General features: G+C 41.1%; 1 protein-coding gene across 2 annotated transcripts in view; it reads left to right on the top strand.

Annotated features, from left to right (window-relative positions):
- The first annotated feature begins 1,189 nt into the window (after positions 1-1,189).
- mxi1 (max interactor 1, dimerization protein) overlaps positions 1,190-19,503 on the top strand; it is a 48,803-nt gene continuing 30,489 nt past the window's right edge. The window contains exons 1-3 of one of the 2 annotated variants that reach the window (XM_061769420.1): positions 1,190-1,556; positions 3,665-3,767; positions 18,189-18,218. In XM_061769420.1, the coding sequence (XP_061625404.1) occupies positions 1,328-1,556; positions 3,665-3,767; positions 18,189-18,218 (362 nt within the window). In that variant the 5' untranslated portion in view covers positions 1,190-1,327. Of the gene's footprint in view, positions 1,557-3,004; positions 3,487-3,664; positions 3,768-18,188; positions 18,219-19,503 lie in introns of those variants that run through there. The other variant, XM_061769421.1, reaches the window with a different exon arrangement.

Genomic DNA, 19,503 nt, shown 5'->3' with positions numbered 1-19,503 from the left:
TGGACTTCCACTTTTCCCCCCTGATGAAGTCCTTTGTTGTATCGGCAGTGTGTTTTGGGTCATTGTCTTGTTGCATGATGAAGCTTCTCCCAATATATATAGTTTGGATGCATTTTTCTTTAAATTGCCAGTGAAAAGTGGAAGGTCTTAGACTGGCCAAGTCAATAACCAGACCTTAACCCAATAGACTATGCATTTTACCTCCTGGAGAGGAGACTGAAGGGAGAAACCCCCAGAAACAAACAAGAACTGAAAGAGGCTGCAGCAAAGGACTGGAAAAGCATTTAAAATGAAAATGGAAGTCTGGTGAAGTCAATGGGTCACATGTTTTGATGCAGTTATTGCAAGTAAGGGTTATGCCACCAAATATTAAATGTTATTGATTTCAATTTCATGTATGTTCCAATACTTTTGGTCACTTTGAAAGTGGGTGGCTTCAAACAAAAAGGGCTCTGTCCTGAGTGGTTTAACACATCGAGAAATACCATGAAATCAAAGCTGGAATTCTGAACTTTTGTTTCATATTCATCTTTTGCCAAACCCAAATGTCTTCAGTGTACAACAAAGACAAAGAAATTGACCTTGCCGTTCCAATAAGTTTGGCGGGGACTGTATATTATTGTGCTTTAAAATTTTATCAACTTATGTAGACCAATAGCAATTATTACCATTCACTTTTTTACAAGAGCATAATAATTCTCAAAATTATCCTTAGTCCCCACCATCCCAATGTCTTTTGTATTTTTTCACTTTCAAATTCATTCTGTGGGCTGTATTGTACCTCCTCGCGGGCCGGTTTTGGCCAGCGGGCCGTATTTTTGACATCCCTGTCCCAGACGAAATGACATTGTAAATATTCAAAAGAAACCCATTGTGAATAGGAAGAAAGTAGTAGTAGTCTGAAATGTTGTTTTGTCAAGACAAAACGGAATTACAGATACCTGCAACACATATCTAGTCGACTGTTCAATGTTAAGAGGGCTTGTGGCTTTTGCCACCAGGAAGTGCGTGTGACATGGTAAAACGTCCTATTGGCCGTTATGAGAGTGTGCAGGTGAACCTACTAAGTTTAAAAAAAAAATAAAAAATGAAGCTTCGGCACAGGGACCGCGCAGAGCTCCTCGACTGGAGGGGGCGGGCTGAAGTTTCCCTATGGACCAGCATCCACTGACATTGGCTGCTGCTCCACATTAGACAGCCCGCACTCATAAAAAAAAAATAGAAAAAAGAAAAAAGACAAGAGGATCCATCTGACACGAACAGCTTCGACTGGCACAAGTCTCACAGTTTCCTCTGAGAAGCCACGCAAACCCGCAGGGGGATAAAAATGGCCAAAAGTGAGAGTCAAAGAAGAAGTTTGAAGAGCGAGGAATTCCTCTTTGATTCCGATGCGTCTGTGTTGGATCAGCAAGACTTGGAGATGTCTAGTTATCCTTTCAACGAAGTCTTCAACTCCAAAGACTCCCACATGGAGCAGATCAACACTTTTCTGAAAAATGTGCAAGTGTTGCTGGAGGCTGCTCGCTTTCTCGAGAGCGCCGAGAGGAAGGACGGAAGTGAGTTGATGTTTTGCTGCGCGGTGCCGTTATGCATTTGACGAACACACTTCATTGTGAGGGGCATAGTCAGACAACAAAGAACTGAGTTGATACAACTAAGTACCGTGTCGACTGTGAGTCTACGCTTGGTCACCAGCGCGCTCTCAAGAGTGATTTTTCACCGCAATTAAAAATAGGTTACGTCGTCGTTATAACGGGGATCTTTTATCTGCATAATATGCACGCGATCCAAAGTGCAGTGGAGTGCGTATGCACGTCTCCGCGCAGGGAGGGATCTGTCATTGATCCGCGTACAGTTCAAAATAGCAAAATGTGACATATTGATTGGATGAGCATGCTGGCTCCCACTCAACATCTGACCACATTGCAGCGCCCTCGCTGCAACTCACTTCTAGGATGATGTCATTGCGCCTCCGCCGACTGTCATAAAAAGCCTTCCAACTCGCAAGAGAAAACGTGTAGGACAATGTGAGCCGGAAAAGGTGCATTTACAAAAAAAACAAAAACATTATGTTGTTGTTATTTCATTGCGTATTATTGACGTTCCCACGAATATCTTTGAGATGTAATTCTATATGCGACCGCTTGTTCTGATGTTTTTGTACAGAAACGGGAAAAACAGGCGCGTGTGAGTTAGAAAAGGCAACGTTGAGTTGAATGACCGGAAAATTCGCTTCAACAGTTCCCGTATTTCTCCACTTGTCTCGAGTGTTTGCTTCCTGATTATTTGTAGGCGTGTCCCGCTCGGTTCCACATGGCGCAAAGTCGCTCTCTTATTGGTGAGAGACGAGCTCAGCCCTCGAGATATGTGCCAATCAGAGACGCCCTCAGTACCTACGTCATGTGTTGCTGGGCCTGGCTTTGACTGTTAACCGCGCCCCTATTTCGTGGTGTCTCAGGGGACTTGTAGGCTTTGTGAGCAGAGCGATATCTGTACTGTTAATGTCACTGTAGATTTATAATATCAACTGTGTTTATTTGTGGCCTATATAGTGGCATTTATAGTTAAATAATCAAACATATTAAATAAATTTATCAGGAAATGTATTTATTGCTGTATATATTCTAACAAAGTTTGCGCTGGTTTGCATTATTGTTATCTGAAATTAAATTGAATATTCTAGTGTCTTTGATTCATTAGACTGTTCTTTTAAAGCATACACGAGCACATTAGCACATCATCACTTTATGGCAGTTTTAACACTACATATAATGATATTTGAAGTAGCTTTACAGTTATATTCACCTGTCTCCCCTGGTTAATATACACTAGTAACTTATCGATCTTTTCGTTAACATGATCTTGTGAAGACGGACGAACACGTATGAAATCGTAAATCTTGCACGTTTGACAGTAGTACGGCCATACTGCAAAAAAGACATCATTTCCCAGAATGCCTCTCGTTGATTCGGGACCCTCCTCTTTAACGTGCCCGCCTCCGAGCTGTGCAATGGAAAACAAACGGGAGAGGAGAGGAAGCGAGCAACAGCAGGCACTTGCTGGCTCACGTCTCCTTCGGGGATATTTAAAAACATATATTTTGTAGCAAATTACAGTCATATGTATGAACATTTTTTCCCTATTTTCATACTCTGGTTTTGACTTTTTTTTTAAATCAACCTGGCAAAGGATTGGTGGTAGCTTGCTAGCTCGTCAACATTGAAAACACCATTTGTCCTCTTACAAAACCCCGAATAAGAAGCTAAACGACGTTTGTTAAAATATACATATATATTTTATTTATTGTACAGGTAACGAAGCACTTCCGCGTGTTTTATATCGTCTAATTGCTGCTGTCAATGTTAAACGCGATAGCTAGCGATAAAGTGAACGACAGCCAGGCTCAGGAGAGAATGACGGCTGTTCAGCTAATGAATATCCAGCGACTATTGGAAGCCGCGGAATATCTGGAAAGGAGAGAAAGAGGTAATTTCACCGTATGACATTGTCAACAGGAACGTATTGAAGTGTTGCCAGGAAAAGAGTGCTGGACAGGATTTACCTGCAGCATGTTTACATTCATATGATCTGAGGGATCGTTGAGGAGAGTTGTTGAAATTCGCTCATGGCTAAATGCTAACCAAATAGTTTCTTCTTCCAACAGAGTGTGAGCACGGATATGCTTCGACGTTTCCTTCAAATCAGGACACAAACTACCAGAGGCAAAGGAAATTCCGAAATAAGAAATTCAGCAGTAACCATAACAGGTAAGAGAACCCCCGTGTTTGTGACAGTCCGGGGAAAACTCTTGTTTTGTGTTTATTTAGAAACGTACTTGACGTCCATCCTCATCATTGTTGTGTGCTTGTGAGGGGAGGAGGGGGATCTCCTCTCTGCTGGCTTTTCACCATCTGACTGCGGGGCTGAGGCTAGGGATCGTGGTAAAAGTTACCACTCTTAAACGAAAACAGTTCGTTATTGTTTTGTGATTAGGAGTCACCTGGAATTGTTTTAATAGTTAACATGGTAGTTTTGGCCTAAAACAGGGCGCTCAATAGGAGGTGGTGGTCGAAGGTATTGCCCTGAGGTGTAAACTATTCTGTCTACATGACTATGTTTGAACTGACCCCAAAATCAACACCTTGAGCCCTTTTAACAATTCCTTAACCACCACATTAGTTACACCTCCCTAAACCAATGAGAACCAATACAAGACATTCATGCAGCAACAATCATTCTGCGCAACCATAATTATAATAATGTATAATTTTGATCGGCATGTGTCAACAGTAAGCAGCACACTGGACAAGTGATTAGCAAGGCTGGCTCGAAGTAGGTGAAGGGTTCAAATCTTGGCCCCGGCCATCCTGTGTGGAGTTTGCATGTTCTCCCCGTGCTTACGGAAGTTTTCTCTGGGTAAACCGACTTCCTCCCACATTCCAAGAACATGCATGTTAGGGCAATTGAACATGCATGTTAGGGCAAACTCAGCTGGGATAGGCTCCAGCTTACCCGTGACCCTAATGAGGTCAAACGGTATGGAACATTTAATGTATCAGCAGTTATTTATTCAACAATCAACTGTGCTGTATCATCCTGAGTGATGTCTCCTATTTTGCCCTTCTTCTGTTGCTAAATTATGTTATCCAAATATTAGTTGTTGTATTGCGTCTCATTTAATTGTGCAGGTGTACCTAATGAAGTGTCTGGTGTGTGCAATTAAAAAAAAAAATACACCCACTCCTAATTTTTAACCATCTTCATTCATGTCAAATATGCAGTTGCGGCATAGTCACCATTTGTTTATTGATTTTCATCCATGACACATGTAGAGGTATGTCACAGTTTTCGCTGTTGATGAAGGAAACTTGCTTTCATATTAATGTGAGAGCGAGGAACAAACAGGAACTGCACATTACTCATCATCAGCACAGAATGCTGCCTACTTCTGCATGGCAACAGTCAGGACCATAATTGGTTTGAGGCTCTCCTCATAACGCTTCTCATGAGCTGGAAATTTGTTTAAGAATGCTCATGATGTTGTACAATGTATTTGAACATATTCTAAAATTAAAGTCACCGATATGGGGATGAGCAATACAAATATATTTTAATATGCAGTTCCCCCGCGTGATGTGTTACACATTAGCGTGATCATGTTTTGACATTATGAGAGTGCCAGCCAGCGTGTTGAACCATTTCCTTGATTTTCATGTAATTTACCTTACGTGTTATACTTTTATGTATTTTGTGTACTCTAGAAATGTCTAATGCCCCCTTTTTTACTCTTATCTTATTTCTACCATCTGCATAATTCTCTCCCTGAGGGGAACTGTATCACTCCATCTACAGTATGTTTGGTATCAATTTTGCTTACCATCACATAAATTAATTTACAACTTGGTAATACTGTTCTAATTTCATCTCATTCATTTTACAGTGTGAAATACTTACATGCATATGTACATACTGTACATACATACAGTGGGAACGGAAAGTTTTCTGACCCCCTTAGATTTGTTATATTGCAGCCATTAGTTAAAATCATTTAAGTTCATTTTGACAGAAAAAAACGTAATTTTTGAAATTTTTGTTGATTTATTAAAAAAAAATATCACACAGCCAGGCGGCATGGTGGACGACTGGTTAGAGCGTCTGCCTCACAGTTCTGAGGACCGGGGTTCAATCCCCGGCCCCGCTTGTGTGAAGTTTGCATGTTCTCTCCGTGCCTGCGTGGGTTTTCTCCGGGCACTCCAGTTTCCTCCCTCATCCCAAAAACATGCATGCTAGGTTTATTGAAGTATCTAAATTGCCTGTAGGTGTGAATGTGAGTGCGGATGGTTGTTTGTTTGTATGTGCCCTGCGATTGGCTCACAACCAGTTCAGGGTGCACCCCGCCTCCTGCCCGATGATAGCTGGGATAGACTCCAGCACACCCGCGACCCTAGTGAGGAGAAGCGGCTCAGAAAATGGATGGATGGATGGATCACACAGCCATAAGTATTAAGACCCTTTGCTCTGACACTCGTATATTGAACTTTGGCGCTGTCCATTTCTTCTGATCATCCTTAAAATGGTTCTAAACAATCATTGGAGTCCAGCTGTGTTTGATTATACTGATTGGACTTGATTAGGAAAGCCACACCCCTGTCTATATGAGACCTACAGTTCACAGTGCATGTCAAAGCAAATGAGAATCATGAGGTCAAAGGAACTGCCTGAAGAGCTCAATGACAGAATTGTGGCAAGGCACAGATCTGGCCAAGGTTAAAATGTAATCCTTAAAATGGAAGACGTTTGGGACGACCAAAACCCTTCCAAGAGCTGGCCGTCCGGCCAAACTGAGCACTCAGGGGAGAAGAGCCTTGGTGAGAGATGTAAAGAAGAACCCAAAGATCACTGTGGCTGAGCTCCAGAGATGCAGTCAGGAGGAGATGGGAGAAAGTTCTAGAAAGTCAACCATCACTGCAGTCGGGGCTTTATGGCAGAGTGGCCCGACGGAAGCCTCTCCTCAGTGCAAGAAACATGAAAGCCCACATGGAGTTTGCTAAAAAACACCTGAAGGACTCCAAGATGGTGAGAAATAAGATTTTCTGTTCTGATGAGACCAAGATAGAACTTGTTGGCCTTAATTCTAAGTGGCATGTGTGGAGAAAACCAGGCACCGCTCATCACCTGTCCAATACAGTCAGAACAGTGAAGCATGGTGGTGGCAGCAGCATGCTGTGGGTTGTTTTTCATCTGTAGGGACAGGGAGACTGGTTGCAATTGAAGAAAAGATGAATGCGGCCAGGCCAAGTACAGGGATATCCTGGACGAAAACCTTCTCCAGAGTGCTCAGAACCTCAAAATGGGCCAAAGATTCACATTCAAAAAAGACAATGACCCTAAGAACACAGCTAAAATAACGAAGGAGTGGCTTCAGAACAACTCCGTGACTGTTTTTGAATGGCCCAGCCAGAGCCCTGACTTAAACCCAATTGAGCATCTCTGGAAAGACCTGAAAATTGCTGCCCACCAACGTTCACCATCCAACCTGATAGAACTGGAGAGGATTTGCAAGGAGGAATGGCAGATAACCCCAAATCCAGGTGTGAAAAACCTGTTGCATCATTCCCAAAAAGACTCATGGCTGTATCAGCTCAAAAGGGTGCTTCTACTAAATACTGATCAAAGGGTCTTAATACTTATGGCTGTGTGATATTTAAGTTTTTCTTTTTTAATAAAGCTGCAAAAATTTAAACAATTCAGTTTTTTATGTCAATATGGGGTGCTGTGTGTACATTAATGTGGAAAAAAATTAACTGAAATTATTATAGCAAATTGCTGCAATCTAAAAAAGAGTGAAAGATTTAAGGGGGTCTGAATACTTTCTGTACTCACTGTACATACTGTACATACATACATACATACATACAGTACATATACATTCATGCATGCATGCATACCTACATATTTTATCATCTCAGGTGTCAAGTCAACGTCACAATGTAAACCTTTTCAAACTATAACATGTGCTACCACATTTAGAATATGATGTAGCAGCGTGTTATCTACTCCATCTAAATGACTAAAATGATAATGAATGACATGTTGACCAGAGCACCATATGTCTACAAGCTAATTTATGCTAAGGTTTTTAGTTGGAGTCTGAGGATTTTCCAAAGTTAAATGCAAGTACATCATCAAAAAAACATAATAGAAAAGACTTTACCCAATTTACCCAAACACCGTTAAGTTTTTGGCCCTAAATTACTGCCTTCTCTGTAATGTGTTAAGGCTTAAAGTGATGGACTTACCAGACTGTCCTCACTTGCCTACCGTTTATAGCAGGGGTGCTTTATCTCATTGACCCACTCGGTCTCTGTCTACATGCACGTGGTCGCACGCACTCACGTGCACATGCGCACACGCACACACACACGTGCGGGCACAAATAATGTCCTCACGCTAACAGAAGTAAGCATACTGCAGTTGTCTATGGCCTGGAGCCAGTTCATTATCTGGTTTGTAGTGTTGTTGAGCTGGAGACACGTTGCCATCTGATTAAGAATGAAAGGGAAAGTAAAGTCTTTGTGATGATAAAGGGCTATAGGACAGCAAGCTGACATAGATTGATCTCCGTGAATGTGCGGCTATATAAAGGATGAAGAGAGTGCCCACCTCAGGGCTCAACTTTGAATAATGGTGTGCCTCTTGGAGTAATACACAGTGTAAGTAACATAAGTGTTGCTCTTATTGTTTTTTTTTTACATTTACATTTGTATTTAACACTTGGTAATTTGTACTGATCCCAATTTAGAGCTTCCATCTTTCGTTCGATTTGTCAAGTGCTTAACAAAATGGACTTTATTGCACATGACATTGAAACAATGGTATGGATATGGTGTTCAGAGCAACAAGCACAATTACTGATTACTGTGAATCTCGTGTTATGCTTCTGAATCCCAGCTACAGAGTTGAACCGCTGCCATTTGGAGGTAACAGCATTAATTCAACAGATTACAGGGTTCCTTAAAATGTTTCAACTGGACCCAAATTAGGAACGTAAGTCTTCCTTAGTACTCAAATGTAAAGAAATATTTTTTTATACAGCTATCCGCTGCCCTTCGCGGGTGATAGGCACTGAGCCTGCCTGTGAATAGCAGATATCAGTGAATAATTGCCTATAATAAAAGTTTAAAGAAGGGCTGCACAATTAAAAAATCATGTCAAAACAATCACGATTATTTTGAACAATATTGTAATCACGATTATTAATCATGATTATTCCTCGTTAGGGAAAACTATTTTTACTGCACTGCTTTTCAACAACCAATATGTAACAGTTTTTAGTGCAAAATTAATCTTTAAATAAGAATAAATGATAGATAATAATAAAAAATAAATGTACCCCCCAAAAATTCTACTTTACCAAGGGCTAACTGAATAAATATGCTTTTATAAAGTGCAATCACGAATTGCAACTTAACGGAAGCCAATACAGTAAATGTATAAAACGCAATAACATTAAGCTGTAAGCACCGACTTTTCATTTGAAAATCTACGTCAATATAGTGAATTGTCACAAACGGGTACGTCTCCGTTGTTCTACTTGACTATGGGTCAGTCGTGCACTGTCACAAACTGAAAAGAACTCGACACTTGTGATTTCCCTCTGTATTTACTCGCAGGGTTTTTTTCATTGCGGTGAGGCCAGCCAAAAAGTTGAAGTCGAGGCAGCCGCTACAACTGCCGCTAGATTGTTAATATGACAGTATGTCTTACCGTGACACGCCGCTTCTCGCCAACGTGCTGAGAGGACCAACTACAAAATAAAAGCTTCATGTATGACTACATTGGTATTTTTGACTTTTATTTTGAAATTGGCCTTCTCAGCATGTTGGCGGAGAAACGGCAGTGCTGGTGCTTAGTGAAGCCTTAACCATACAGTCGCCCTTGGTGGCTGGCTGATGTGAAAAGTGCTTCATATGCAGCAGTGCTCGCATTTTAAATGTAATAAATCGCCGACAATCTGGCTGATTTAATTGTGCCAGCCAAAATCGCGATCACGATGAAGATTTGATAACTTGTGCAGCCCTAGTTTAAACCATAAGTTTGGCACAAACTATGAATACAAAACACTTAGCTCAGACATCTTCAAATATTGCTGTACCCTTAAAAATACAGGACAGTAAAGTGCTTTCAGCTAAGCACACAGATACACAATGTACTGTACCTGTACATACACGTCAACAATTTTGATGATGATGATAATGAAGAATTAATGTAGCATTGCTGTCCGGTGTAAAACACTGAGCATTTGACTACAAAACAAAGCGCAGAAGTTACGTTGATGGTGGCGACACTCCTGGGGCGAGCTTGTGCTGGTACGAAAGTCTGCTGCTTGGTAGACCGCTGGCTCTACAATGGTTAGTGCTTCATTGTTTACTATAGACTTTACACCGATCTGATCGGCCTGATCGGTATCGGCCGATAATTAGCATTTTATGCTGATCGGATTTCGATCAATGTCGTCATTGATCGGCTCCACAAAAGACATTTACTCCACGTCGCCGTCGTGTACAGTATATTCGAATCCAAAAGCTAGTTTAGTTTTAGCCTTGTTTATATTTACAGTACTATGTCTTTTGACATAGTACTGTAAATATCTGACCACCAATAAAGTTATAAAAAAAAAAAAACATGTCAGGACAGACAACACGTCCGGCTGAATCAGACTACAAGACAAATGTAGTCTTTCACGATTGCACTATGTCAGACTACTGCAATAAAATCTTGTATTCCTATACCACCGCATCCTGTCTTTCACGATCACTGGGCTTTATCTTGTCAACTCAAACGTGACCGGATACACTCGTTACCATAATGACAACAACAATAATGGATCGCACCGTGTGTTTATAAGAACAAAATGGGGAAAAACGTATGTTGGTGGTCACCGGTGCTCGGGAGAGGACGTTCGTTTAAGGCTTGCTTGTGGTATCTTTATGTGCTTTTAATACGATACCGCTCGCAAGCAGGCAACAAAACGTTATGTAGCCTAGCAAGCTAGTGCTAGCACTAACGGTTGTAAGCGAAAATGCAGACGTTCTGTCGAATCATGCTCTAAGGTTTTGGTGTGTGTGAAGTAATTTAATTACAATGAAGCAATTTAAGTACAGTAATTTAGCACCCATTATTTCTGTCATGTAATTTTGGTTTGACCTGACTGATTAGAATACATGATCTGACTAGAGCAGTAATTTCCAACCTTTATGGAGCCAAGGCACATAGTTTACGATTTGAAAGATCTCACGGCACAACAACAAACAAAAATGTCACAAAAAGTGGATACGTTAATTACTGTATGTACTTCCTGCCATCTAATAGAAGACCATTCATTTGTTCTGTCTGTCACTATACCTCACTGGCATAAACAGATGAACAAAGATGCATTATTTATTGTAAATATAATTTTTTGAGCAATTAAGTACACCAGTATATACAGTAAATGAACAAGTCATTTAAATAGACACATTGCTCCATCTTGTCTTCGGATCGGTGATTGGTTGTCGTTTTTTTTTTTTTTAACTCTCTGATCGGCCCCAAAAATCCTGATCGTCTAAAGCTTAGTTTACTACCCTAAAAACGTTGCATCCACACAGTGAGAAATACACAAACTGGCAGTCATAGATAGGTCTAGCAATGTTCTGCTGAGCTGTTGTTACCTATTCCACTTGTTTTGATGCTGTGTTTAATCCTAGTTTGGCGAAACTATTGTAAGCCAAAGCAGCGGCAGCAAAAATGGGCGCTGCCGTCGTACTCCCACTGACTGTCAATCACAAATCTAACGTGGCTGCTGTTTGATTTATGATTAGATAAGTGAGTGGGAGGCTGGAAGCGAAGCGAGTAAGTCTGTCTGTAGGTGGAACTTGCCCGCCTTCCACTGCTGAAGTTGCTCAGAGAAATTTTAAAATAAGCGAGTTATTCTGTGGATAACAAGAGGATAAGTTCCCCCCAAAAATCAGCAAATAGGTGAATTTATGAATATGTGGTGTCCGCAGGCTACACGTTGGTCCATGTGACGTAATTATCGTCATCCACCACTGTATGTGCTGGTCCACGCGGACCCCTCTGCGGTCGACTGTGTGCAACCCATTTTTTGTGATTGCACGACTGAACGCGCACCGACCACGCATGCGGAGAGCAACCAACAACATCATCATCAATGGACGCCTTCTTCGCCTCGCGCTTGTGTCAGGAGATATGCTAGCACCTCCATCTTTATAATTCATTAAAGGAATATAAAACGATAGCCAGATGGTTAAAAACTCAAAGGGTGAACTATCCCAAACATTAAAACAAACACAGGAGCTCTGTTTCTTTTCGCTTTCACGTGGACCAATGCTTAAGCGTTGAACACATACCGACGTGAACCTGAACTGTATGAATGGAACCACGTGCCCATCTGTAGTCCTCGCACAAGTCCACAGCGGTCTGCGGACGCACAAAGTGAGAATTATGGAAGAGCCTTAATGCACTGCCAAAACGCCAAGATCTTTATACAGTACATAAACTACAACATGCCTGTGAATATTCTCATTCATCCAGGTCATTTCATTCTCAGGGCATTGAATCGATAACAACTGGAGTGTTGTGGTTGTCTGAGAAGACATTTTGCCTCTCATCCGGGCGGGCTTCATCAGTTCATGCAATAAAGGCTTAGTTAGGTAGCCTAGCCTATGATTTAGGTAAATATGAGTTAGCTGAGGGAAAACAAGTTATAGCTGACTTGCAGATTGTATGTTGATGGACAGTATGTTCATGTCAGTGACTCCTGTAGACCAACTTCCACTTGAGTCTGTTCTAATGTTATAGCAACTAGTCAATCTGGCCATTGGTGGCCTTGTCATCTAACATAATGTCCACTGCCACAGCTGACTGCACAGCCACTCTTGCATACCTAAGTATATGAAGTAATGTACTCCAATGCAGACGTATGGTGTTTTCATTTGTCAATTATTAATCTGTAATAGATAATTTCCTTTAAGGCAGTAGCATCGAACAATGGAATCCAGGTTACATTGATGATAGATGTGGGCTATCTGAGACATTGCAGGCTGTTTACATGCCTCAGGGGCAAGTTACATGTTACCCTCATTCAAAACTAACACTCTTTGAGCTGAGGTGGAGTGCAATTTAAGTGGATGAAAACCCAGCCATTGAAGCACAGGGAGGGTGTTTTGTCTCCTTTCAGTATGTTGCCCCACAAAGGCAGTGTTAGGGACCATCTCATTCACTTTACATTATTAACGGTGGACTGAACCCTGCTTGTTTCCTGCACAGGGCATGCACATGTTCCTCACATTCTCTCAGCTGCCTATACATGTATACACACACCCATCCCAAAAACACACTCGTGTGCAGTGTCAACGTAAGTAAACACAAGTCACTGTTACCTGTACTGCCCCACTGAGTAGTGTTGTGTATTATTTAGGAGGAAATGATGGTCCTCTACTGCCTGTCACATTGATGTTTGATGGTGCAAAGGCTTCAGTGAGCTTAGCTTGAACTTTGTTGGAGAGACTCATCTTAATGTTTCTACAGCAATTGCTATACAGTTATAGTTTATTGTATAGACGGGCAGAGACAACTTTTCTCAACCACAGTTACACCTAATGACAATTCACAATTCCCTCATAACCCAAGACTCGAAACACGCGGATTTGGATTGCAATTTTTGAGTCAAAATTTGCATGTTGCACCTTATAAAAACACATTGAAGAGCAATACTGCCAATCACAGATTTTTACATTTTTCCAATAATTGAACCACAGAAATGTTCCCAAAAATCTTCGCTGGGCTGGACGCATGGGTGTTAGTATGGAACAATCCGCTTACATCACCTACACGAGGGATGTAGAAGGCAGAAGCGAAGCTTTTTGGTTGACAGACTGGGAAGATGGCAGCAATGGACAGAGAAGAAAAATAAAAAAAAATAAAATGGCAAAAGTATAGTAATGATAGTATACCTTCATAACATAACATTCAATTGAATTTTCAGTCGGATACTCGGATACTAAAATATTCAATAGTTACAACCTTACATTCAACTCCCCCGTTATATTGTCATATTTTTAGTGTTTAATAGAACATTTGCTTCAGGTCCCTGTGGGATTAACCTGCAAAAAATTGCTCCTCAAATTTAGGAAGTTGCTCCTCAAATAAAGTCGTTGATTAGCAAAACTGCTCCTCAAAGAGAAAAAAATATTTTGAGCCTTGTAACCTGACTTGCTATGGGAGGGAGTCAGAGAGGATAGTAGAGGGTCCTACTATGAAGTGACAGTGCAGGGTAGTGCTGTACGATATTGATATATATTGTACTGTGATTCTAAAAAAAACTTTTACCGTATGATATAACCCTCTATGTTTACATTGTTATTTGTATTTTTGGGGTATTAGGTTAGCTTGGTTGCTACACTAACGTTGTGTCCGGGACGGTAAAACAATATCACTTGCTTTTGACACCTAACATCTATCAATAATCAAACAGCAATCCAGTCCCTTGTCAGTGCAAATGAATATCAGCTGGTTCAGTCCTAATTGATGGCCTACAAAAAGGTCTCATTACCAAGGTGAGAGTCAAGACACATCGCATGATGAGTAAGAGCAGAGAGCTGTCTCAAGACTATCGCAAACTCATTTTTGCAAAACATTACAATGGCATTGGCTATAGGCGCATATCTAAGCTTCTGAACGTTCCAGTGAGCACGGTTGGGGCCATAATACGTAAGTGGAAAGCAAATCATACCCCCATAAAGTTGCCTCGATGAGGTGCTCCTCGCAAGATTTCTGACAGAGGAGTGCAAAGAATAATCAGAAGAGTTGTCCAAGAGCCAAGGACCACCTGTGAAGAGCTTCAAAAAGACCCAGAATTAGCAGGTACTGTTGTCACAAGGAAACCCATGAGTAATGCAATCCACCGCCACCACGCAAGACCCCATTGCTGGAAAAAAAGCATGTCAAATGTCGTTTAAAGTTAGCTGAACAACATTTGGATAAGCCAGTTAAATACTGGGAGAGTATAGTTTGGTTGGATGAGAGCAAAATTGAACTGTTTGGATGCCATAATGCACACCACGTTTAGAAGAGAAACGGCACTGCACAACACCCTAAAAACACCATATTAACAGTGAAGTTCGGAGGTGGTAACATGATGGTGTGGGGCTGCTTATCAGCAAATGGTACTGGTAAACTTCACATTATTGAAGGAAGGATGAATGGGCAAATGCACCAGTGTTGTTCGTCCCATCGCTACTGCTGCCATCTACGAGGATGATGAAAATGAAACGAGGGTGGACATTTCAGCAGGGTAATGATCCAAAACATACTGTGAAGGAAACTCTCAATTGGGTTCAGAGAAAAAAAGTAAAGCTCCTAGAAATGCCCAGCCAATCACCTGACTTGAATCCAATTGAAAATCTATGGAAAGAACTGAAACTCAAGGTCCATAAAAGAAGCCCACGGAACCTTCAAGATTTGAAGACGATTTGTGTGGAGGAATGGGCCAAAATCACACCAGAGCAAATACATGCCACTAGTTTCTGCATACAGGATGTGTCATGAAGCTGTCATTGAAAACAAAGGTTTTTGTACAAAGTATTAAATAAATAGCAGTTGGCGTTTTCAATACTTTTTCCCTGTGTCATTTCACATTACTACAGCCATCTTCATTTCTCATCTTATTTGTTCTACATTCTTTGTGTGTATGGGTTACTTGGGTTGTTCCCAACATCTGGTGAAATTTTCATGTCAATATCACCTTTGGTAATACAGTGGGTACGGAAAGTATTCAGACCCCCTTAAATTTTTCACTCCTTGTTATATTGCAGCCATTTGTTAAACTCATTTAAGTAAATTTTTCCCTCATTAATGTACACATAGCACCCCACATTGACAGAAAACAAACTTTAATGTTGAGATTTTTTGCTGATTTATTAAAAAAGAAAAACTGAAATGTCACATGGCCATAAGTATTCAGACCCTTTGCTGTGACAGTCTGCACTCTGGTGCTGTCCATTTCTTCTGGTTGTCCTTGGGATGGTTCTACACCTTCATTGGAGTCCAGTTGCGTTTGATTATACTGATTGGATTTGATAAAGAAAGCCACACACCTGTCTATATAAGACCTTACAGCTCACAGTGCATGTCAGAGCAAATGAGAATCATGAGGTCAAAGGAACTGCCTGAAGAGCTCAGAGACAGAATTCTGGAAAGGCACAGATCTGGCCAACATTACAAAAAAAAATTCTGCTACTCTTAAGGTTCCTCAGAGCACAGTGGCATCCATAATCCTTAAATGGAAGACGTTTGGGACGACCAGAACCCTTCCTAGAGCTGGCCGTCCGGCCAAACTGAGCACTCAGGGGAGAAGAGCCTTGGTGAGAGATGTAAAGAGAACCCAAAGATCACTGTGGCTGAGCTCCAGAGATGCAGTCGGGAGGAGATGGGAGAAAGTTCTAGAAAGTCAACCATCACTGCAGTCGGGGCTTTATGGCTGAGTGGCCCGACGGAAGCCTCTCCTCAGTGCAAGACACATGAAAACCCGCATGGAGTTTGCTAAAAAACACCTGAAGGACTCTAAGATGGTGAGAAATAAGATTTTATGGTCTGATGAGACCAAGATAGAACTTTTTGGCCTTAATTTGGTATGTGTGGAGAAAACCAGGCATTGCTCATCACCTGTCCAATACAGTCCCAACAGTGAAGCATGGTGGTGGCAGCATCATGCTGTGGGGGTGTTTTTCAGCTGCATGGACAGGACAACTGGTTGCAATCGAAGGAAAGATGAATGCGCCCAGTACAGGGATATCCTGGATGAAAACGTTCTCCAAGGTGCTCAGGACCTCAGACTGGGGCGAAGGTTCACCTTCCAACAAGGCAGTGACCTTTAGGACACAGCTAAAATAACAAAGGAGTGGCTTCAGAACAACTCTGTGACTGAATGGCTCAGCCAGAGCCCTGACTTGAACCCAATTGAGCATCTCTGGAGAGACCTGAAAATCGTTCTCCACCAACATTCACCATCCAACCTGACACAACTGGAGAGGATCTGCAAGGAGGAATGGCAGAGGATCCCCAAATCCAGGTGTGAAAAACTCATCATTCCCAAAAATACTCATGGCTGTATTAGCTCAAAAGGGTGCTTCTACTAAACACTGAGCGAAGGGTCTGAATACTTATGACTGATATTTCAGTTTTTCTTTTTTAATCTGCAAAAATTTCAACAATTCAGATTTTTTTTCTCTGTCAATATGGGGTGTTTTGGGTACATTGAGGGGGAAAATGAACTTAAATTATTTTAGCAAATGGCTGCAATATAACAAAGAGTGAAAAGTTTAAGGGGTTCTGAATACTTTCCGTACCCACTGTATATTTAATGAGAAAAATGGTGACGTGTTAAATACTTATTTCAGCTACTGTATCGATTTGCGATCCGTCCAACTGGTAAACGAATTAAACAGTTGGATTAGCCATGGGTTGATGAGGACCGGGGTTCAATCCCAGGTCCCGCCTGTGTAGCGTTTGCATGTTCTCCCCGTGCCTGCGTGGGTTTTCTTCTGGCACTGTGATTTCCTCCAACATCCCAAAAACATGCATGGTAGATTAATTGAAGACTCTAAATAAGGTGTGAATGTGTGTGCGAATGGTTGTTTGTTTCTATGTGGCCTGCGATTGGTTGGCAACTAGTTCAGGGTGTACCCTGCCTCCTGCCCGATGATTGCTGGGATAGGCTCTAGCACTCCTGGGACACTTGTGAGGATAAGCAGCTCAGAAAATGGATGGATGGATGATATGTTATGCCTGGAGAGTGGGTGGGGCACAGGGATGATGTGCTAACTAGGTGACTGTTGTGTTACGCTGGTCACATGTAAGCCGAGTTCTATAAACGGAGTCTGAGCAGTGTGCATGCGCTCCCAAGGGAGTAGTTGGTGAGTTTTTCTGTGATAAGAGTGACTTTAGACGCCCTACCCCTCGGATGCTACATTCACTTTGTATGAACAATGAATGGATGTTAATCTAATTGCAGCAACACTACTAACTTGGGCTAGCATGTGACCATCAATACTAATTTATGACACTGCCAGAGGAGCATGGGTGTAAACAACATTGTACATTACAATGAACACAACAAAAGTGTGCATTCCTTGAAAACTGGTTGTACTAAGAGATATTTTGAATGGTATTTTTCCACTGGATAGTTGTGATTGTGTATTTTTATTGATATTTTATTGTTTTCAATATAAAATGTGTTTTATGAATACAAAATAGAAAAAGTAGGATTTTAAGAAATTACCAATAATTTCATGTAATTTTAAGGAAAATAATATACTATATCACAAAATATATTGTTAGCAGGATGTAAAATTACCTGTAACGGGATATAACATTTTGTCCATATTACACAGGACTAGTGCAGGGCATACTCCACATCAGCCACCATGATTAATCATATTTCATTATTTAGTCGTAGTGCCTTGGCTTTCTTTAATACATTACACATCTGACCATTAACCCTACTGGAACAAAGGCCTTTGAAAATACTGCACTCTATCTGCCAAGCATACTGAATATGTTTATGACGTGTATTGATTTTGTCATTAATAATATGTCTAAACGTCTGCTTGTCTTTTCTGGCCTTGCAGGTCCACACACAACGAGTTGGAGAAGAATAGGTGAGTGGAAAATGTTATCCCAACATTTCAAGTCCATGTAAAGTGAAAATAAAAATGTCTTGTAAATTTGACACACCGCAGAGAAGTTATTAACAAGCCTGCTGAATTTGAATGGATTGAAAAAATCATGTATGAACTCAGGCTTCAAAATAGTGAAGAATTGAGACATTCTCTCAGCTTTGAGATGCTGTGGACTTGTCGGCTGAATGTGCTGAAAACACGCTCCGTTCGACTATTACCTTTCACTAAAATACGTTCCTACGTCTAGCACATGCCTACACATCTCTGTGTGTTTCATCCATGAAAATATGTCTGCTTAAAACCTCAAGTGCTTGGAATAGAAAGTATGTATCCCACGGCATGTCGTTGCGGCATGGAAAAACTCTGTGACGAATTGGTGCTAGTGTCTACAGCTCGTGGGCTAACAGGCTTCCGGACCGGTGACAGTGTTGTCCAATACTTCCCCGCCTCGCTTAGTCTGGGTCGACATAACAGAGACACTTAAGAGAAAGTTAACAATGTATTAAACACAGCAGCACAATTTATTCAGCCTCTGGTTCATACTGCAGACTTTTGAGCACATAGACTTCCTGTTAGTTATAAATTCTCAATGCTTGGGAATTTAAATAATGACACAGAACTGTTCTGTAAATTGTGGCATCAAGGACAGATGCATTTTACGGGTTGTAGGCATAGCTCTCTAGCTAACTGCACCCTGTAGTGCTAGACATAGGCCTCATAATAAAAACTAAGTAACTCGCAATTGCACCAGATAGCCACTGATGGAATGAAGGCGCTCAGTACTTATATAGTACCTGAGCTTTGTTTTAGCCCCAACCCAAAAATCTGGACAACTGAGAAGGTGAAAGAGTTGAACTCTCATTCAACATTTCAGCACTACATTGTTCTCAGTATTTGCACGTTTTCAGCCCCTATCTTCAAACATATACAATTTATTTAGAAGCAAATCTCTGAATTCACTTTACAGCGTCTTTAAGTCATAACACTCGCACCTCTCAACCCAAACACTTTCTCTTTGCCTTTTTTAACTGTAAGCATTTCCTCATCATCATGTCCTTATAATCAAAAGTAAAGCTATGCCCCTCTCTTATTTATACTTTAACACAATTACAAAGCACATCAACTTTTCTGCTAATGACTGAGTAAAAACACATGCAACCGTGAAACGGGGTACACACGTAGCTGTAAAACCTCAATGACCTTTTTTTTTTTGGTCTCTTTTGTCAGGTTGTACATTATAGTATCAGCTTTATATATGAATAAT

This window comes from Phyllopteryx taeniolatus, chromosome 4, assembly GCF_024500385.1.
Source record: "Phyllopteryx taeniolatus isolate TA_2022b chromosome 4, UOR_Ptae_1.2, whole genome shotgun sequence".
In the NCBI taxonomy this organism is placed as follows: Eukaryota; Metazoa; Chordata; class Actinopteri; order Syngnathiformes; family Syngnathidae; genus Phyllopteryx; species Phyllopteryx taeniolatus.
This window is presented reverse-complemented; position numbering and strand designations above follow the sequence as displayed.